General features: G+C 39.0%; 1 protein-coding gene and 1 pseudogene across 2 annotated transcripts; one reads left to right on the plus strand and one right to left on the minus strand.

The window, feature by feature from the left end:
- Positions 1-2,636: 2,636 nt before the first annotated feature.
- LOC103717634 (putative protein S-acyltransferase 1) lies at positions 2,637-5,489 on the minus strand. The gene is made up of 5 exons (XM_088721311.2): positions 4,904-5,489; positions 4,165-4,332; positions 3,814-4,074; positions 3,490-3,723; positions 2,637-2,943 (listed from the first exon to the last, which is right to left on the minus strand). The coding sequence occupies exons 1-5, from the start codon at positions 5,246-5,248 to the stop codon at positions 2,656-2,658; spliced, it is 1,296 nt and encodes a 431-aa protein (XP_088577437.2). The 5' UTR covers positions 5,249-5,489; the 3' UTR covers positions 2,637-2,655.
- Positions 5,490-16,515: 11,026 nt separating this feature from the next.
- LOC103717635 (subtilisin-like protease SBT3.10) lies at positions 16,516-20,807 on the plus strand (annotated as a pseudogene). Its single transcript, XR_016413116.1, has 10 exons — positions 16,516-16,734; positions 16,808-16,899; positions 17,027-17,124; positions 17,211-17,366; positions 18,255-18,877; positions 19,005-19,078; positions 19,157-19,408; positions 19,495-19,612; positions 19,818-19,989; positions 20,079-20,807. The product of XR_016413116.1 is annotated as a subtilisin-like protease SBT3.10 (transcript).
- Positions 20,808-22,450: the final 1,643 nt, after the last annotated feature.

Consider the following 22,450-nt stretch of genomic DNA (forward strand, 5'->3'; position numbering starts at 1 on the left):
ATTCCTATAAACCATCCAATAACTAATTATTATAGTGCAAAAGGCCAAGAGATAAAATCATGGTGGGAAGAAAATTGTCATTAATTAGAGATCATTGCAGCTACTATTATTTCAGTAAACGATAATCACAACAGGAAATGCGAGCCATGATAACAAGAAAATGATTTGGCAGGATGCAGGTAGGACAAAAAAAAAAAAACCACATTGAATCAAATTCGATTAAACTAATAAATCAGCACCTACGTTCCAGATCTGGGTCCCTGAGCTAGACTGATACCAACCAGAAGTTTTGAAATTATACCTCCACTCTCCATCTGAATCCCTCCAACTACGTCAGGTTAAATTGGGAGACTAAGATATCTACTAGTTGGTGCTCATCATTAGACTGCCACTGCCATGATTTCAGCATCAATTTTAAACTGCTCGTGTTTGGTTTTGTTACAGACAGAAAGCAGTCTTCAATTGATTATGTCTATTTCACAAAATCAACTATATATTGAGTAACATGCATTAGAGATTAAGATAAATCTATTTGTAACCATGAAACTGATAACATTAAATCTGAAATTATGCCAATTAGATTTATCGGTTGGTAGGCTATGAAAACACAAGTATAATTAACATAATTAACATGGCAGACTGGCAGTATATATATGCTGTAAACTATTTATCATTCAACGACACTTAGATCGTTAACCTTATCATTACTCTTCGTCAGCTCCACTAAGCGAATCTTCCATCTTGGGAGGTTACAGACTATGGACGGCAAGTGCTGAAACAGCTCAACGGCTTCAAAAGGTTGCTAGCTAGGAAGTTCTTGTTAACTATGATAGCCAGAAGTTTATAGGTATCCACTCCAACTGCAAATAGTACCATGATTATTTAGTCAAGCTCTCTAAAAATTAAATAACCTAGCAATGAAGCTTTGGTCCTCAATCAAGGTTTTGGTGAATGCTTTGGTGGAGGACATTCAAGTAGCTGGTAATATCTAGAAAATGTTGTATGCTTGCACAACACAAAATCACCAAATAGTAAAGTAGATCATTTGGAGTAGAGAATATGATTGTGTCCCATGCAACCTTGTTTGTTTAAACATATTTTCAATTTCCTATGAGTCCCTTGGTTGTCTGACCATCCTTTCGTTTTGCTTATGAGTTCCTTGGTTGTTAAAGACATCCTTTCAGTTGATTTCATTGGTTGTTTAATCATCTTTTTATTTCCCTACGAGTCTTGAATGCATGTAGTAGAAGTCTCAATAGAATCTATAAATACCTCTTCATCCCTTGTAATACAACACACACAAGTTGAGTATAACCTACAAGCTGTGTTCTCCATCTTGTATCAAGATAGTGCAAAGTTGTTTGCTTCTATTCATTTTGGAGGTCTATGTTTTTTTTGTGGCTTGTTTCTCTTCACAACATGGGTTTGGTGGTGTTGGGCTAGTGTGACTTCGCTTGCCCTATTGCAACCGTTCAACCACATTCTATCTATAGTTCCTTTGAAGACATCCTAATTAGATACTAGAACAGTCACAAATAAAAAGCTATATATATATATATATATATATATTCCTTTTTTGATTGTAAGGGAGGCAAGAGCCACCCAGAATAAAAAGCCATAATAGATCTTTTAATTTTTTATCTAGTTAAAATGAGTGTGAAACTTGGCTAACTTATCCAAAATTCTCAATCCGACTCATCATAAAGTGCAATATGATAGCATTGGATTATTACGCATCTGGTCCTCCACTGCAACCTATGACCTTGCATGGTAATATAACTGCAGAAGCACATATCAAAGACCAGAAGATATAAACAACAAAATATTAGCATTCCACAGTCCCAAATAAGATTCTGCTATATTGTATTTAGCACCTTCTATTATTCCTATTTACAAATCGACACAGATAAATTTATGTTTATTTGCAAGACAGACCTTAGATTCGATTGATTCTCCCAGATAAGGGAACGACCGTTGGAATCATTGTTTTATGGATCCATCTTCATGCATGGTTGCACGAGCTTGGCAAGACTCATGGAGAAGAGGGCCGGCAAGTCTATACGTTAGGAAGTCCTCCGTTACCCTTCCTTCTTGGTCCCTATCCCAAATTTCTCCCTCCTTGCCTCTTTCTTCCCTGAAATTAAAGAGTATGAGGTGTAGAATTCAAGACATGCCACAAAAACGGCTCATAAGCATGATCAAGTAATTGCACTTCTAAAACACCTATTATACAGAATCAGATCTAAGAGGTAAAATCACAACAAATACATATCCACCATCTGCCTCCCTGATGCTTAAACAAGCTTATTTGCTAGAGATCTTAATTGAAAAATATTCATTCCACTTGATCATCTCTAGCTCTAAAGATCTATTTACATAGTCCACTGTAATTGTATGCAATACTGATTAACTTCCCTCCCTAATTATCAGAACCTCATATAGGATTAGTAGTTGAACTTGATTACATTAAGCATATGCAAATCTGACTCTTAATGTCATACAGCAGCAAAAGTCCTCTGCGCAAGGCATTAGCATTGTCATTGTAGCTCAAAACACACACACACACACTACTACAGTGAGTTTGTAAAGGCATCGCATGGACCATAATTGCACTACAAAGAAAGGATGATATACAGATATAAGTGTACAGTTCATTCACTTTAACTCTATTTCTTCAAAGTGTTCGCTCTCACTGCTCTCTTGTGGTGATTCCTCCTTTCTGCTGAAAGCATGCTGCATCATGATTGACGCCTCATCATCTCCGTCAGTAGAATTCGTAAGTATTCTTGTTATAGAACCCCAGTTGGGTTCAACAACTGCTCGGAAATTGACTTTGGAAGGTGGCAATCTGGTGAAAAGAGCTTCTTTTAGATTTCCTAAAATTCCTTTATCATAAGGATTAGGAGACTTCGCATATCGTTGTTTAAAATTCTCACGAGCAGTCTGTGAAATGAAATAAAAGCAGAGGGAAAATATATGTAAGAAAAATAGTAGAACTTGGTGTACCCAGGAATTGCAGAGCAAGATCATCATAAAGAGAAGTGACATGGAGCACATATATATATATATATATATATATATATATATATATATATATATATATATATATATATATATATATATATATATATATATATATATATATATATATATATATATATATATATATATATATATATATATATATATATATATATAAAATATGTCCATAGATATAAACTTCAATTTTACTTTCTTTTCTCCTTTTTGATTCATCAAAGAGACTTCGTTAAACTGTGCTTCTTCCTGTAGTCCAATGAATTGCAACAGATATTAAGTTCTGACTACCATTTCAGTCATCTAAAGGTAGCCCCCATTTACTTAAATGCTTAACTTCCGCTTGGCAATGCCCACTTATTGTTGTCCTTCCAGGCAAGAAGAGTATAGAATTGCACCGATTTGAGTCCCCAGTATTAAACACTAACAGAGGTGAGAAACTAAGAAGTGCACCTGGTTTAAAGTGATAAGATAGGCATGAAAGACAACAAGCCCTCCAAGAAACCAGATCAAAACGAAGCTAAACACTGCTAATGCAAATATTTCAGGTGCACTCTGAATCACTCCAAACATCCCTGAGCCAGTGTTGACCATTTTTCTCCTGATCCTCCATGAGGAGAAGGCGAATATATAGATAAAGAACACCAAAGCTGAGAATATGAACATCAAGTAATAGCGATAATTCCGCTGCATGAGCAAACAAAATATATCATAGCGATTAGTAGGCATTAAAATACATCATTTGTGCCTAAAGAGAAATGCTGTTCGCATTCTTACCAATCCTATACACTGGCTGATCCATGGGCAGTGATGGTCAAATTTCTCAACACAGTTGTCACAAACAGTGCAGTGGCAACTCCTTGGCGGTCGGAATATATTGCAAATCCTACAATACTTGACCTTCACCTCAACACCACCAAGACCAATCCTCCTGCTTCTTGACGCAATACTGGTGCCAACTTCTTCCAATTGTGACTTGTCATTCCTTGGAACAACTCCTGGATCTCTGGTGCTAGCCAAGACCAAGTTAATAATAACCTGCTAGACTGCCCAAGTTAGATGGTATTGTCACAAGATGAAGATAATGTGTTTGTTCATCAAGTAATTACATGTCAAAATAATACTAACAATTACTGTCAGTATCATGGATAATGTAGCTATACGGGCAGAATCTTGTGGCTGGGTGTCACAGATGTATACACAGAAAATCCAATCTGAAAGAATAATGGAAACTGCTGTCAAGATGAAGCCTCGTGGATCGGGGCCGCAGACCATACGCCCCCTGAAGAAGAAGACCTGCATTTGTAAAAGAAATTACCGTAATACTTAATGGATGAAAAAGATATCAAAATTTTCAGTAAGGAAATCAGATATTCTAATGTTCTCAAATATAGAATTCTCTATAATATAATATAAAATAATTTCCAAATACTAAAGCAGGTCCATTTAACCACTATAGTTGCAGTCTGCTGTCCGTGCTCAAACATCATCAGCAATTAAAAGTCATCATTAATTCTGAAAAGAGTTAATTAAGCAACAAAAGTTCCATAAATAGTCTGTAAGGCAATAACTGTGATGATAAGTTGGCTATGCTTTTTCCTAGTTGTAAACCAACACAGACTAAAAAAATAAAATAAAATAAAAAAGCAACATCATATGAATAATCTCTCCTAGAAGCTTAAGTTCAGTTTTTTTTTTTTAAAAAAAAAAATATTTTAACTTTTATAATTATGATTCTCAGGAAATTACCATTAAATTTAGTATAATGATATAATTTAGCATGCACAAATTCCATCTTTTCGACCAATTCTTATTAAATAAATATAAAGTGCTTACTTACTATCAAGTAGGAGCACAGAAGGCTTACATTTTTTCCTGGCCAAACTTGGTATACTCTTGTATGATGACCGTATGTGGGCAAATCAGAGAAAAGACCCCAACAATGGGGGATTCGAATTCTATTCCTCCACACTTTACTACAATCAACATCGTTGGCCTCTGCAACAGTCTCATTTACCTGAAGGGATGAACTCCCACCATCGGGACAAATTCCAGGCTCGGTTCTACACACTGCATGGATTCCACTTGTTTCATCATTTGTGGAACATCGCCCTGGCAGCGGAGACTGTTCATGGCCTTCACTGAAACCCTTTCGATCGGATTGCCGGTGATCGGGGGAGGAGACCAACTCTCCAGTTTCTAAATCTATCATGTGTTGCTAGTTGTGATTGCGGGATAGAAGTCATCCATGGCTCTCACCGGGTTCCATATCTCGCTCTTAAACGGGGAACTTAATTCGACCGTTGGGACCCAAATGCCATACCGAACTTTTTTAAAAAACCGAATGGAAACTGCCATCTTTGTAACCGTTGGAACCAACCCATCGTCGCCGGCGGCTTTCGGTTCCTATTCAGCATACCATAACCATGGCCGGCTTCGGCTTCGATTACCCTTTCGGAATCCTTTGGATCCGAGAAGAAGGCCCCTCGCTTTCTCTTCAGTAATGGCTCTCCTCTTTCCTCACTCGTCCTTGCGTGCTTAAAGGGGTGGGCTTTTGGGAATGACCGTTACAGTTTAGAAGGGGACAAAGAAGGACGGAGGGTGCGGCTCTGTCGTGGACTCAAATGTAAAATTAGAAGTCTAAAGGAATTGCACTAAATAATCACTAATTCCCATTGGTATTTGGAATCCAGAAATAGTTCAGACATGATAAATCATTAAAGAAACCTGTATATTATGTTGATAAACGTAAATATATATTCAAATATTGTTACATAATTATGCAAATGTTTTTCAATATTATATAAGTACAAACTGATGCACTTAATATTATATAAATATTATTAAATGTGCTATTGCCAAAACCATAGTTGGGATAAAATTATGTAGATAAATCTTTTTATTTTTAGTCAAAAACATAATTAAATTACATAATGAGAGTTCAGTCAAGAACTCTTGGATCACCTGCAGCCTTTGATCTTCTTATCGAGGGTGTCGACCACATATGAAACATGTTGGAGACCATTTTCCACTCCATGGTCTTGAAGATGATCAAAGGAATATAAATGAAAAAAAAAGGTTGGAAATAAAACTAGAAAATCAAATTATTGATTAAGGGAGAATGCTTCCATACCCTAATGATTTAGTTAATAAATCAAATTAAATATGTAACAACTCAGAACCTCATCCAAAATGGCTAGCCTAAAGTTTTCTTGGATTCCTTAGTTTTGTATAAATATCCAAAATCTCCTTAGCGAATAACCGATGTCGGACTAAACACACGCTTGTATGGGTCTCACATACTCTCTCCGTTTAAACCCTAATATCATCATTAGGCTAAGGGTCTAAATCTATTTAAATCTAATCACAAGCATCACGATTGGCCCGCGGTTAGCCTCAATGAGTCTATGCTACAATGTCCCTTAGTCCACATGGGCTAGGTCCGCTCTGATACCATTTATAACAACCCAGGATCTCACCTAAAATGGCTAGCCGAAATATATTTTTGGATTTCTTAGTCTTATATAAGTACCCAAAATCTCTCCGGCGAATAACTGATGTGAGACTAAATACACTCTCGCATAGGTTCTCACACACTTTCTCCGTAAAAGCTCCGACATCCTCGTTAGGTGAAAGGTCTAAATCTATTCAAATGTAATCATAAATACCATGATCGGCCTATGGTGAGCCTCCATGAGCCCATGTTACAGTGTTCTCTAGTCCATATGGGCCATGGGTTGAATTTACTTTGATATCATTTGTAACAACCCAGGACCTCATCCAAAATAACTAACCAGAAGGTGCTTTTTGGGTTTCTTAGTCCTGTATAAGTACTCAAGATCTCTCTGATGAATAACTGATGTGAGACTAAATATACATTTAAAAAATACCTTCCAGTTAGCCATTTTGTGAGGTTTTAGATTATTACAAATGGTATCATAGCAAATCCAACCATTGGCCCATGTTGATTAGAGGACATTACGGCATGGGCTCATTGAGGCTGACTATGAACCGATCGTAGTGTTTGTGATTAGATTTGAATGGATTTAAACTTTTAGCTCGACGAGGATGTCGGAACTTAAACGGAAAAAGTATGTGAGAACCTATACAAGTGTGTGTTTAGTCCCATATTCGGGGATATCTTGGGTACTTATATAAGACTAAGGAAACCAAAAAATACCTTATGATTAGCTATTTTGGGTGAGGTCCTGTGTTATTATAGGATCAGACTTGCCTTTTCATCTAAAAAGCATGCTAATGTTCTGTTTAATATTGGTCATCTATAACATGGAATCCAACATTGTAAAACAGACTCATAAAAGCTACCCTTGTTATATACTGCTGTTTGCATCATTCTATATGAAATTTCTAAATTAAAAAGAGAATCGTTTAACATCATAGCATGGATCTATACAAAATATAGTCTTTTAAGTAATTGCATACCATGGAGACAAATAGTTTTAGTCTTTATAATTAAAGTAACTAAAGTTTAATTAGTACTTATAACTAGTTTTTCTTTTCAAGAAACTACCAATTATGTTATCCTTGAATAATTTTATTGGATCCTTAGGGTTGGAAACATGATTTTTAGTATTATAGGATATGAGGTCTAGCTCAATTCATGCCAACTGGACCTCTTCCAATTTGTTCCTAAAGGATGGAAAAAAGATTTGGTGAGCTCACGGAGTCTTTTTCTTATTTCTATAAAATTTAGACCGATCTACTCTGAAAAAATTTCTGTTAAATCTATAAATATAGACTTGGTCTGACCTGTGTTCCTGTAAGTCATGTTGGATTGCATAAGATTATCCAAACATACCTTTATTTGAAAAAAATATTCCATATAGAGACCAATAAAGGTTATATCTTCCATGTGATGTATGCCATGCTGAGGAGTTGGTGGCTCATGTCCTCTTCCAATGCTATTGGGCAGTGCAAGTTTTGGGGCTCCTTGATGGCTCCCATATTTTCCTTCGGTCGGCAGCACCGTCGAGGCCTTTACTTGAGGAACTGCTATGGGAGAGCCTCTACTAGAGGTTCGGGCATCAGGACTGCTTACTTGGCATATCACATCTGCTGGCCAGGAATGAGCCTATTTTCGAGGGAAGCAGTTAGTTGCCTAGATTCACAGTGGAGAGGGCCCTTGTTCAGATAGCAGAAGTCGTTTACTCACCCTCCCTCGGAGAGCCCTTGATAGCTTGGGACACTTTTCAGCTCCCTCAGATCTATGATACCTCGTTCCCTAGAACGAAACAGGCTTAGGTAGTGTGAGGACCCACATTTTTGGGGGGAGGCCTGGGCCGGCCCGACACATGAAACGGGAGGGAGACTCCCGAACAGAGTCTTCCCTCCCCTGTTTCAATTGCTTCCCAAATCCACCGGAAGAGAAAGAAAAAAAAAATATAGAGGGAAAAGGGGGATTAAATCTTACCTAAATTGAACCAAACTCCATCTATAAAAGATCCCATTCTCCTCATCCTAGGGCATCAATCGAGTGCCGTTCAAAAGAAAAAGGAAAGGAAAAAAAAAGGGGATCCATGAGATTGGGTTGTTCGCTGCCGATCTCACTGGAGGAACTCGTCGGAGTCAAGGTAAGCACCGTCTCCTCCTTCTCCTTTGTCTTTGGGCCACCGTCGCCTTGGAATCCGGCTGGCAAGCCGTCGGATTGATGGGAAAAGCCGAGCCTTTGTTCGGCCTTCTCCTCTTCCATTCCGGCCGGCCGTCGCCGGGCGTGGCACCGCCGGCACCGCCACAGGCTTACGACCAGGGGCATCACCGACCGTGGGCCACCTGCTGTCGAACCCCCTTCTCCCCTTTCCGTCGGGAAGAAGGAAGAAGAGAGAAAGAGAGAGGGTCTTTCCACTCCCTTCCTCTTATTATATTTTCCTCTTATTATATTATTTGTTGTTGGGTTCTCTCCTTACACTTGGATCCGGGGAGGTCATGGCTTTAAGGACTCTAGATAGTCTTGGGATGCTAGATTTTAGATGACCCTTTAGAGAATTAAACAGGGGTCCTAGATCATCATATATCTTTGATAAATTTTAATGATGACTTGGTTCTGTAGGGGAACAATCTATTGGACGAGAGGACGCTGAGCAGAGTCCTGCGCATTTCGGTTCATAGATCGCCGTGAGGGCGGATAATTAGTTGTCTGAGTTTTCAACAAAGTGTAAGAATCCTTGTACGCCAATCCTACATGATATAAATATTTTTGCACTATATATGTTTGATATGCTATGATCCAGACAAAGCAAAATAGTTTTATATTAAATTATATTTTGATCGTGTTGGCTTGTAATTGGTATTATGATGGATGCATGTATGTGTATAACCTATACCTGCATAATTAGATTTATGGATGTGGTGGTATGGACTAACCATGTTATATTGATTGCTCTGTCACGGGCTGGAAACGTGACCATGGTTAGTCTCGGTCGGAAATAAAGTGGAAAAGGGAATGGATGTGTGTTTGTCAATTGATTAAATGAATAGAAACTTTGGACTTATCTCGTTATTATTGATTGCCCCATCACAGGCTGGAAATGTGATATTAACAATTGCCCCGTCACAGGCTGAAAATGTGATACTATCGATTGCCCCGTCATGGGCTGGAAACGTGACCGGAATGTAGCCTAAAGTCGGAAAGATAATTGATCCAGATCAAGTTAATATAGAATGGAAAGAAAAAGCATTGAAAATATTAATGAAGATTTATGAGCTATCGTATGCTATATCATTCTTGCGTGGTTGGACTTTCATTGATATTTGACGTACATACTTATATTGATTATTTGAGCCTTTTGATAGCCGGTTTATGATTTCATGAAATGTGCATCGATTTGTCGTGGCTTTCAAATTCATATTATTATTGTGTTGGTATGGATGTGTAGGGATTCTTACTGGGCTGTAAAGCTCACCCCCCCTTCTTCTTTCTTTTTTCAGAGTTGCAGGATTCATAGACATGGATGGGATGAGCGCAGAGTGCGAGTATGAGAGTCACTAGTTACTTAGTCTATCTTGATATCAATGAATATTGAAAGCTTTTGTAAATGAACCAATTTGATTATCTGGTCATGTTGGATTTATCTATTTGATTTAAGTGATTAATTGTGGAATTATCGGATTTTTGTTCATCTTAGGCCTTGCATGATCTTTAGGGCACTGCTCTAGGGCTCATGCGGTCGGTCGTGTTCTGGACCCAGGTGCTAGGTTCGGGGCATGACAGAGTGGTATCAGAGCTTAAGGTTAAGGTATCCTAGGATTTAGGTTCAGGTAAGTGTGAGTGGAGAATTATGATAGGAAAATTATCAGAACCTTGGTTTATAATCACTTGAGATTGTAACAGGAATGATATTATAATATAAGGTTTAAGACCACTAGGGACTGTGGCCTTAGTGGCATTAGAGTTTGACGTTTAAGATCATTGGGGATAGTGACAAAATCGGAATATGAGCATATGTTTAAGATCACTAGGTATTGTGACAGAAATATATTATAGCTTAAGGTTATGATCACTTGGAACATGACAATTAAATTCAGAGCTTAAGATGTAAGATCATTGGGCATTGTGATAAAAGGTATGCATCGGATTTGATTTTCGATGAGTGTGGAAGGAAAGTATAAAATTGTCTTTGATCATGATAAAAAAGGGTTGACCTAAGATAAGTGTAGGAAGGTCAACAATGGCATATCGGTTATTCCATGCTCATATATTATTTAAATAACTTGAAAGTTTAAACTTGATATGGGTTTTGATGTGATTGTACTTTTGATTTTGCTACTAATTATTAGAGTGAGATTTGTACGTAGATCTTCCATAGTATTGGAGTGAGCTAAGAAGATTTCATAATATCGAAAGGAATGTTCTTCGAAGTTGAATATGTATGTAGATTATATCTGGTATTGGCATGTTGGATATTGCAAATAGGTCTATTTCTGATTGATGTATTTGATTATTTTGAGGCCATAGAGTATGCATATTGACTGAAGAATTCTAATTATTTGAATTCTCATGTTCGGATTGGGCTACTAGATTATACTTATAATTGTAGAAGACTATTTGATGTGTTAAATTTGAAACTCAAGCCTAGGTTTAAGATTTGAATAGGATCTTTTGTCATTGTTGATAAAGCTACTAATAAATGTCATATTGAGTAGAGACTTTGGTCATGAGATGCTTACATGAATTATCATATATAGCATTGCTGATGGATGTTAAGAATCTTGGTGAAGAAAGATCTGGAGATCGATAGAGTTAATTTATAATCATAGTGTATTGGCTCAATAACTTCTAACCCATTGAATTTGAAGTAAATCTTTTTGGAAAGAAGATCAATGTAGATTGTCTAATCGAATTGCTGAGGAAAACCAAGGTTAACTTATTTTAAATTAAGCCTAGATATTTTGGATTCTAAGTTATGGAGATCATGCAGTGACCTTAAACTTGACTAATGGCTTAAGAGTTAGTTATGGTAAGTACACTCTACATAAATTGAGGATAGAGAGATCTGGAGGTTCTACTCAATTAAAGTTTTGAAATTTGGATTTTCTTACTCCTAGTGCAAGTGATATTTCGGTCATAAATCATTTAAAGGCTTTAGAGTATTTAATGGATTAAATCAGAGTGCGCAGCGGAAGTATGGTGATTTGAGTTATTTTGAAACTGGTTAAGGACATTAATATTTGATCTAAAAGGTATTATGATGGAACACTTGAGTTAGTTTCTAGTAGCGGATAATGTTGTTGATTCTATGGATGATCTAGAGGTAGCTATGTAATTTTCACCAACGGGTTCTTCTATTGTCGACAACTTTTGGGAGAATCTTGGACATCTTAAGTTTAGAGTTAATGGTTGATGATTCCTTGGTTGGTCTTAGACTTGGAATGTTTTAACATGGATCTCCTATTTATTAAGATGATGTGGGCGAGAGAAAATTATTAGGCCCAGAGATAGTGCAATAGACCATAGATAAGGTGCAAGTGATCAGAGAACGACTTCGTACAGCTCAGAGTCGTCAAAGAGTTATGTTGATAATAGGAGAGAACTGAAATTTTAAATTGGGGATCATGTTTTTTTGAGAGTGTCACCCACTAAAGGAGTGATGAGATTTAGGGTTCGTGGTAGATTAAGCTCTAACTATGTTGGTCCGTTTGAGATTTTGGACAAGATTGGAGAGGTGGCATATCGACTGGTTTTACCACCAGTTTTATCTAGTGTACACTATTTTTCATGTGTCGATGTTGAAGAAATATGTCCCAGACCTGAGTCATGTGGTAGCATATATGCCATTACATCTTCATGAGAATTTGACCTATGACGAGTTCCCAACATGAATTGTGGACAAAAAAAAAATCAGGTGCTTCGGTATTGAACCATTCCTTTTGTGAAGATTTAATAGAACAATTATACGGAAAGAGAGGCTACTTGAGAGCTTGAAGAAGAAATGAAGGTCAAGTATCCGTAGTTATTCAAAACCTTAGTAAATTTCGAGGACGAAATTTTTTTTAGGGGGGGAAAATGTGAGGACCCACATTTTTGGGGGGAGGCCTGGGCCGGCCCGACACATGAAACAGGAGGGAGACTCCCGAACAGAGTCTTCCCTCCCCTGTTTCAATTGCTTCCCAAATCCACCGGAAGAGAAAGAAAAAAAAATATAGAGGGAAAAGGGGGATTAAATCTTACCTAAATTGAACCAAACTCCATCTATAAAAGATCCCTTTCTCCTCATCTTAGGGCATCAACCGAGTGCCGTTCAAAAGAAAAAGGAAAGGAAAAAAAAGGGGATCCGTGAAATTGGATTGTTCGCTGCCGATCTCGCCGGAGGAACTCGCCGGAGTCAAGGTAAGCACCGTCTCCTCCTTCTCCTTTGTCTTTGGGCCACCGTCGCCTTGGAATCCGGCCGGCAAGCCGTCGGACTGATGGGAAAAGCCGAGCCTTTGTTCGGCCTTCTCTTCTTCCATTCCGGCCGGCCGTCGCCGGGCGTGGCACTGCCGGCACCGCCACAGGCCGACGACCAGGGGGCGTCGCCGGCCGTGGGCCACCTGCTGCCGAACCCCCTTCTTCCCTTTCCGTCGGGAAGAAGGAAGAAGAGAGAAAGAGAGAGGGTGTTTCCACTCCCTTTCTCTTATTATATTTTCCTCTTATTATATTATTTGTTGTTGGGTTCTCTCCTTACACTTGGATCCGGGGAGGTCATGGCTTTGAGGACTCTAGATAGTCTTGGGATGCTAGATTTTAGAGGACCCTTTAGAGGATTAAACAGGGGTCCTAGATCATCATATATCTTTGATAAATTTTAATAATGACTTGGTTCTGTAGGAAAACAATCTATTGGACGAGAGGACGTTGAGCAGAGTCCTGCGCATTGCGGTTCATAGATCGCCGTGAGGGCGGGTGATTAGTTGTCTGAGTTTTCAACAAAGTGTAAGAATCCTTGTACGCCAATCCTACATGATATAAATATTTTTGCACTATATATGTTTGATATGCTATGATCCAGACAAAGCAAAATAGTTTTATATTAAATTATATTTTGATCGTGTTGGCTTGTAATTAGTATTATGATGGAGCATGTATGTGTATAACCTATACCTGCATAATTGGATTTATGGATGTGATGGTATGGACTAACCATGTTATATTGATTGCTCTGTCACGGGCTTGAAATGTGACCATGGTTAGTCTCGGTCGGAAATAAAGTGGAAAAGGGAATGGATGTGTGTTTGTGAATTGATTAAATTAATAGGAACTTTGGCTTATCTCGTTATTATTGATTGCCCCATCACAGGCTGGAAATGTGATATTATCGATTGCCCCGTCACAGGCTGGAAATGTGATACTATCGATTGCCCCATCACAGGCTGGAAATGTGATACTATCGATTGCTCCGTCACAGGCTGGAAATGTGATACTATCGATTGCCCCGTCACGGGCCGAAAACGTAACCGGGATGTAGCCCAAAGTCGGAAAGATAATTGATCCGGATCAAGTTAATATAGAATGGAAAGAAAAAGCATTGAAAACATTAATGAAGATTTATGAGCTATCGTATGCTATATCATTCTTGCGTGGTTGGACCTTCATTGATATTTGACGTACATACTTATATTGATTATTTGAGCCTTTTGATAGCCGGTTTATGATTTCATGAAATGTGCATCGATTTGTCGTGGCTTTCAAATTCATATTATTATTGTGTTGGTATGGATGTGTAGGGATTCTTATTGGGCTGTAAAGCTCACCCCCCTTCTTCTTTCTTTTTTCAGAGTTGCAGGATTCATAGACATGGATGGGATGAGCGCAGAGTGCGAGTATGAGAGTTACTAGTTACTTAGTCTATCTTGATATCAATGAATATTGAAAGCTTTTGTAAATGAACCAATTTGATTATCTGGTCATGTTGGATTTATCTATTTGATTTAAGTGATTAATTGTGGAATTATCGGATTTTTGTTCATCTTAGGCCTTGCATGATCTTTAGGGCATTGCTCTAGGGCTCATGCGGCCGGTCGTGTCCTAGACCCAGGTGCTGGGTTCGAGGCGTGACAGGTAGGGATCAATTATGCGAGATCTTGTCTGCAGGCGACCCTCATCCACCTGGAAGGTGACTTGACCACTGTCATTAGTTGATCTGCAGACAGACCTCGGAGGCGCACAAACACTCTCTTCTTTTGAATATCTAGCAGCATGCTAGGACGTGTGCACTTGTAAGACGAGTCATGTGTACCGTGAGGTGAACAAAGTTGCGGACTGGGTTGCTTTTTTTGTAGCCGACGTCCACTTTGGTGAGGTGCGATGGATGGTCGGTGCGGTCTTGCCTCTCTCTATTTTGAGATAGTTTGTATTCTAACTTTTCTGGATGTACTTTTATATATATATATATATATAGATGATTCGTTTGTCTTAGCCAAAAAAAATTAAAAGGAGTTCCATCTTTTATACGAAAGAAAGACTCATCTTCTTTCATGCCATGCAACCGTTGGATCACCTAATGCCCAGCTCTCAAAGCATGCTATCATTTATTCATCTACACAGCTCTTAAAGACATTAGTAGATCCTCGCGAAGGATGGTGAATCCTCCTTTCGTGCGAAAGGTACAATAGCTGCACACAGTCTGCAGACCACATTATCAAATATAAAAAAAAGTACAATCTTCTTTTTTTTTAGTATGCAAGAAGATGCGCTTGCGCGCGTGGGTACACCCATTTCATTGAGTTGAAACATAGAGATTTGATTTGTTAATGGAACTTATATGCTTTGTCGTATCATATATATGAAGAGGTATGTATGACATTGTTTAGAAGTTCTTTAAAGGGGTAGGAGTTATCCTATAGTGTTTTTTATATTAATTGCATGACCTGGATCGAACACTACAGAACTTTGTATAACGAAGTTTATTTGAAGATATTCTTATTCCCAGTGCCCAAGGAAATTGTCAAATCTGACTTATTCCATTTTTAATCTGGAGAAGCCTAGCTTATTGAGCTAGAAATTGACTAACTGCTGCACATCTTAATAGGAGATGATCGGTCTATGGACCATATATTTACTTCCCCCCACCCCCCTAAATGACAGTATGTTGTGATCTACTTTTCCAAAAATCCAGCTTTCGTTATCTTCTATTTGTAAATATATCCTATCAATGAAGAGACAAACCTGTCTTCTTCGATACCAGCTACAAATTTGTCAGCCCCATATAAAATAGCCAGCCCATATAACATAAGATTGCTTTATACTCATAATTTATCTGCACAATTGCCAAGCAGTTAGCCTGAGTATATGTGAAAGATCTATGAAGGTTGAAGGAATTCTTCCACTATGTTTATTTACAACACTATACAGGAGAAAATATGGAACCTATCATTAGTTAATGTCTTTTTTCATTTTTCTTGTGCTTTTCGTTTAAATCCCACCTGATTGCTAGACTCTGCATTTATATGGGGCAAGATATTTAGCTAGTTTTCCCTGTGTATTCATTTGTCGTTGCATTCAGCACATATCTGTTTGCCTTGGCTATTCAGAAATCTGTAATTCAGCTCATACCATTAAAAGAGTAGTTTACTTATAAATTTAACATCATTATTGCAAGAGATGTTCCACCACTTATCTGACTTAACCATTCATGCATCAAACCAGAATATTATGTGCATTCACACATATGCAATGCTTGCATATTTTGTAGGGGCCATGGAAAAAAATAAAAAAAACATCTTGTGCCTTAACTCACTTATCCTTTCATGTGCATGTTTCTAGACCAGATGTGAGTTTGGATTTCATTAATCTTGTGGTACATTATTGACCCATTCCTTGACAGCTCCAGTTTTGGGGTCAAATTGTTATCTAGCCCCATTGTAAGATAGACTTCTACCAATCCATTTTATTGTTTTCTTTTTAACTAGCGAAGATGTGGACTTTACCTACTCTTGATGGAAGCTTAATGTAATTAATTTGTAGCAGGTTTTATCCATAGAACCATCCGATCTGGTCTTCTCTTACCTAACCAGCATTCAAGCGGCAGCATCCCCAGATAAACTATGTGGAAGAGGGATTATAAAGAGCTCTATTGCTGTGAACATGAGCACTCCAATCCAACACCAAAGATGAGTTCCCGACCTCTCCCCTCTCTACTGCTGCTTACTTTCCTAACTCTACAGTGCTTTCAACTTCTGCCACTTGTAGCTGAAGCCTCTACCAAAGTTAGTATTCACCTTCGACATGCGAAATATCACATTTTAATACTTGCATCGAAGTTAATTTCTTTTTCTCCAGCTTTACATTGTGTACTTGGGAGAGAGGAAGCATGAAGATCCAAATCATGCCACAGCTTCGCATCATGACTTGCTAACGTCTATTCTTGGGAGGTATCTGATCTACTGCTATATTTGATTTTCACTAGTGATGCGTTTCTATTAAAAGTTTAATTCATATAGCTGGTGATTAAAGCACAGTACAGCAGTTGTCATTTCTTCTGATCTTTCGGTATTCCAGCAAGGAAAATGCTCTGTCATCGATCGTATACAGTTACAAGCATGGCTTCTCGGGCCTTGCAGCTATGCTCACAGAATCTCAAGCAGCGTTACTAGCAGGTTCAAGAATTTTGCAGAGTAATATGGGAAGTACTTGATAGTTTGTGAACTTCTAGTGAATGCAAATAACATGAGAGTTCATGCAGACTCACCTGAAGTTATCAGCGTAAAGCCAAGTCGGAAATATGAGCTGCACACGACTCGAAGCTGGGATTTTCTCGGACTTAACTATATGCATCCCACTAGAATTCTTAAGAAGAGCAACTTCGGAGATGGTATCATCATTGGGATTGTCGATACAGGTTGGTTTTTTTCCGTCCTTCTAAATCTTTCCCAAAGCAACACAGCTTTAGCGCCAAAAAAACCCAAATAATGCATTATGGCTAGCTCTTTTAAGGTAAGATGTTGGGTTATGACAAATGATATTAAAGCCGATTCGATTCATGGCCTATGTGGACTAGGGAGCATTGCAACATGGTCTTATTTTGATTGACAATAGTTGTTATAACTAGATTTGGACCCTTAATCTGGCTAGGATGCTGAACTTAAATAGAGAGAGTATGTGTGAACTCGTGCAGACATGTGTTTAGTTTTACCTTAGCTATACAACGGGTAGCTCTTAGGTACTTATACCAGGTCAAAAAATTTAAATAATATATTTTGGTCAGCCTTTTTAAATGAGGTTATGGGTTGTGACAAAGGTGCTATCTTTCTTATGGATTAAAAAAAAAATGGTGCCCCTTTCCTGGTTTACAAATGATTTTAATCGCTTACCTAGAGTTAAAGTTGGGCTTGGGCATCGCCCAAAAGTCAACCTAATTTGCTGAGACCCGGCTTAGTCAAGCCTAGCCTTTGCACCTTCCTGGCCCAAGCCCAACCTTACTTGGTTTCACCGTTTCAAGCTTCGGGCTAGATCTCAGCTTCATAATTTCTTTTTAATTTCTTCAAATACTAAAAATTACTAAAAATATTTTAAAATACTAAATAGGCTTTCCATAGCATTCCACTACTAGTATTACAAAGAAAGTCATGGTACGATGTTTTTATTTTTCCATTTAATTTTTTTTTTTTTTTTGCTAGCGATTTAATTTTATGTTCGAAAGGAACAAAATAAAATGAAAACTTAATAAGGCTAGTTAGATGTTGAAGCCCGACGTAGGAAATAATCTGACGATGCAACACTCTCTTAGGGATATGGCCTGAATCGAAGAGCTTTAATGATGATGGATATGGCCCCATACCCTCACGGTGGAAAGGAATATGCGAGGTTGGAGCGGCATTTGACACAAATAATTGCAGCCGGAAGATCATCGGAGCTCGATACTACACTGCTGGGATCAGCGAGAGGAACCTCAAGAACGATTTCTTGTCCCCCCGGGATGCCAACGGCCATGGCACCTTCACGGCCTCCACGGCTGCCGGCTCCATCGTGGAGAACGTGAGCTTCCACGGGCTCGGCGCCGGTGTGGCAAGAGGCGGTGCGCCCCGTGCCCGGCTGGCCATCTACAAGGCAGTGTGGGGAACCGGGAGGGGCCGCGGAGCCGGTAACAGCGCAACGGTGCTCAAGGCCATAGATGACGCTATTCACGATGGGGTGGATATCCTATCCCTATCGCTTACGGTGGGCGAGGAGTCATTTGGTTCGTTGCATGCCGTGGCCAAAGGGATAACAGTGGTGTATTCGGCCGGGAACCAAGGCCCCATGCCTCAGACCCTGTCAAACACCGCCCCTTGGGTCATAACAGTGGCCGCCAGCACAATCGACCGGTCTTTTCCTACTGTTATTACCCTTGGAGACCATCAGAGTTTTGTGGTATGAAAACCAACTCGTTAATCGTTGCATACATCTATTATTCTGAGAAACTTAAAGCATTACATTTCGGAAATTTGCGATCTGCAAGTCAATGCTAAGCCATTAAGCCATGTCTCCTTGCTTACAGGGCCAGTCCATTTTCTACAGCTCCACCAAAGACCACCCCAAGAGCAAATTCAAGCCACTAGCTTAAGGCGATAGGTACAATAAATCTCAACCGGATTGTGAAGTTAAACGTAAACATCCATGCACTCTTGACCCTGCCTAACATTTCTGCAGCTGCACTGAGAATTTGCTGAATGGAACGAACCTAGCTGGAACAATTGTCCTGTGCGTGGCTGTTTTGGTCTCACCAACATCTCTATTCTCTGTAGCACTCTCCAATGTTCTGAAAGCTGGGGGTGAGGGACTGATTTTTGCACAATACACCACCAATTTCCTCGTAACGACCCAAGGTTGTGAAGGCATACCTTGTGTTCTAGTCGACTTTGAGACAGCAAATCAGATCTTCAATTATATAGACAGTGCAAGGCAAGCTTTTATCTTCGATTTCATGAACATTGTCTAAGATTCATTAACAGTCGTCTTCTGCTCTAACATTTGATGGGGTCGAGCAGTGATCCAATGGTGAGTGTAGAGCTGACGCGCAATGTTGTAGGGAAAGAGGTCTTGTCTCCAAAGGTGGCAGCATTTTCTTCGAGAGGTCCAGCGATTCTGTTTCCCGGTTTGCTCAAGGTATAAAAATGAAATCAATTTATTGCTCAGCTAAAATAACATGTAAGTTGTAAACACAATGATGTTGTTTCAACACAACATAGGCATTGTAGCCTTTCAAGGTCATGCTTTTTTTTAAAAATTAATATTATCACAAATAGAAAGCCTTTATTTCAGCAGCTTCCCATAGTCAATCAAACAGAGTAACGGTTAAATATTTTTGCAGCCTGATATTGCTGCACCTGGAGTCAGCATCTTGGCAGCGAGAAGGAACTCATATATGTTTGGTTCAGGAACCTCAGCAGCTTGTCCGCATGTATCAGGAGTGGTAGCTCTGCTAAAATCCCTGCATCCTGAGTGGTCTCACGCTGCCATAAGATCAGCACTCGTGACCACAGGTGCGTATTTCAAACCTGTTTTTACTTTGAACTGTTTAATTTCAACTTTCAGACCATTATTCACTGGGCCATGCTCGACAATGTTGAAGCATCCATTACCAATGGATTTGGCATGCCAATACAAGCAGAGGGACTCCCAAGGAAGATTGCCGATCCTTTCGACTATGGGGGAGGCCATATCGATCCAAACAAAGCTGCTGACCCTGGCCTTATTTATGATATCAATCCAAAAGACTACTACAAGTTCTTCAATTGCACTTTAGCACCATTTCAGATTTGTGGCTCAGAGCTAGAACCTCTGTATTACCTAAACCTCCCCTCCATCGCCATTCCAAATCTCAAAGATACCGTGACAATTTGGAGGACTGTTACTAATGTGGGTAAGGTTGATGCTATATATGAAGCTGTTCTCCAACCTCCACCAGGTGTTCATATGCTTGCAGAGCCTTCGACCCTTGAGTTCAATGCCGAAAACAAGATGCGGACCTTTAAAGTAACCTTCACGTCCATTCACAAAGTGCAAGGCGACTACATGTTTGGGAGCTTAACTTGGTGGGATGGATTTCATTCGGTAAGGATTCCAATTGCTATTCGTGTGGTGATCGAGGACTTCTATGCGGATACTGCATAGAATTGACGTGAGGGGAGAGTAATAAATGAGTATCTCTGCTTTGTATCAAGATTAATGAGATATATATTCTGTTGCTACTGTTACCTGTGCGCATAGAAGTGAGCTAATGCTACTTTTTTTTTATGTAAAGGAGAGGCAGGAAGGAGCCACTCGATTTTTATTGAAGATTAATCATATTTACAATAGAGATGAGTTACATTATCAAGAAAGGAGAGGAATAGATACAAGAAAAAAGGCTAAATGGTTCCAAACTAAGTATCCGATAATCAGTAGAGGAAAAACCTCATTCGGATTAATAAGCAGAAGCATTTGTTGTCAGAATGTCCCAAGCAATTTCACAAAGATTTTAACAAAAAACACCAGAATCTAGAATGGCCAAGCAATTTTACAAGGATTTTAACAAAAAACACCAGAATCTAGATGGCCAAAGATTTTCCACCACCAATTTGCATACCATGTCTGGTACCTCCTCTATAGCAAAATATAATACAATCTGCTGGAAGGCATAAGATGATGACAAAGTTGCAATCCTTCAATTATTGAAGAGGCTGATTGCGTTCCAGAACTGCATGACAGATGAAGAGTAAGCATGACATAATATGCTCCAACCATATTTGATGTCCAAGAGAATATTTCAGAGAAGATATAGCTAGCTGAAATCTCCATCATATGCAACCAATGGCAGAACCATACCGAAAAAGAAGAACAGGATCCTCTGCTCGAGCAGTCTAAAATGAGAGCATTCCCTGGCACGTAAAAAAAAAACTAACTGATATGTTCAAACTGTATTAGTCATCCAGAAGCTTAGAGACAACATTTTGTACTTTGGACCAAATGCTTTTCAACTCCATCTGCGTAATAGGATCGCATAACACTGCCCAGTCATTAAAAATTCTAAGTTCCTCTGCAGTAATCGAGGCAATTGAAGATTTTTTATTTAGAAAAATTCTAGAGTTCCGCTCCTTCCAACAGATCCAACATATAGCAGCAAGCAACATGAGAATGACAGGCTGAGCATATTTTGTAAAATGGTTCAACTTCCAATCAATGCATAGATTTTCAAAGTTTAGTTGAGGATGAAGTATCCCAAGAGACAAACAAATGGTCTTCCATATCGCAGAAAAGAACTTACAGGTACAAAAGAGATGATCAACAGTCTCATTTGTATCACGGCACAAAACACAACCGCCAAGATTCTTACTTAATTTTTTTCCAAGGTTGTCTCTAGTGTTAATCTTCTTTTTCTAACACAACCATAGAAAGTATTTGATTTTAAATGGTTTTGAAAGCTTTCACAATAAGTTAGTAAATCTACATTTGATACCCCTGGTGTTCAAGAAGTGGTAAAGTGATGTTGTGAAGAAGGATCTTGTAGCTACCAGCCCTTTATAGAAGATTCATGATCTTCTAAGACATCAATAATCTAGATAGATATGTATGAGGGCTTATAGTACATTAAAGATCCTAAATCCAATGCACAAATATTAATGTTTTATTAAGGATCTCTAACAATGCCATTAAGATCCAGCTTAACATTCAGACCTCTTGGAGATGCCAAAAATTCCAAGCCTCAAGTAGGTGTAAGGCCCAATAGTCCCACATCAAAAAGACTCATTCCAGAGCCTAGGCATATGAGACGAGTGCCTCCAAATCTTGCAAACGCATTTTAAGTAGAAAACAAAAGTGGGAAGGGGTTTGAGCGGCGCATGCGGTGCGCGTGCGGCTCCCGGAACCGGACAATATCTGGCAAGGGAGCCCTGTGTTCCCCTCTCATGTGGTCCCCACGTGGGCACTAGGTGCTACACGTGCCTTGCAAAGGCGGGGACGTGA

Source organism: Phoenix dactylifera, chromosome 1 (genome assembly GCF_051530095.1).
Source record: "Phoenix dactylifera cultivar Ajwa chromosome 1, Ajwa_hap1_PhDact_Kaust_v1.1, whole genome shotgun sequence".
In the NCBI taxonomy this organism is placed as follows: domain Eukaryota; kingdom Viridiplantae; phylum Streptophyta; class Magnoliopsida; order Arecales; family Arecaceae; genus Phoenix; species Phoenix dactylifera.

Bases quoted from the DNA above. Each gene is read 5' to 3' on its own strand.
- LOC103717634 (XM_088721311.2), bottom strand. From the start codon at position 5,248: ATGATAGATTTAGAAACTGGAGAGTTGGTCTCCTCCCCCGATCACCGG. The intron at 4,333-4,903 runs GTAAGCCTTCTG...TTACAAATGCAG, and splicing joins AAGTTTGGCCAGGAAAAAAT to GTCTTCTTCTTCAGGGGGCG. The intron at 4,075-4,164 runs GTTAGTATTATT...GCAGTCTAGCAG, and splicing joins CCATGATACTGACAGTAATT to GTTATTATTAACTTGGTCTT.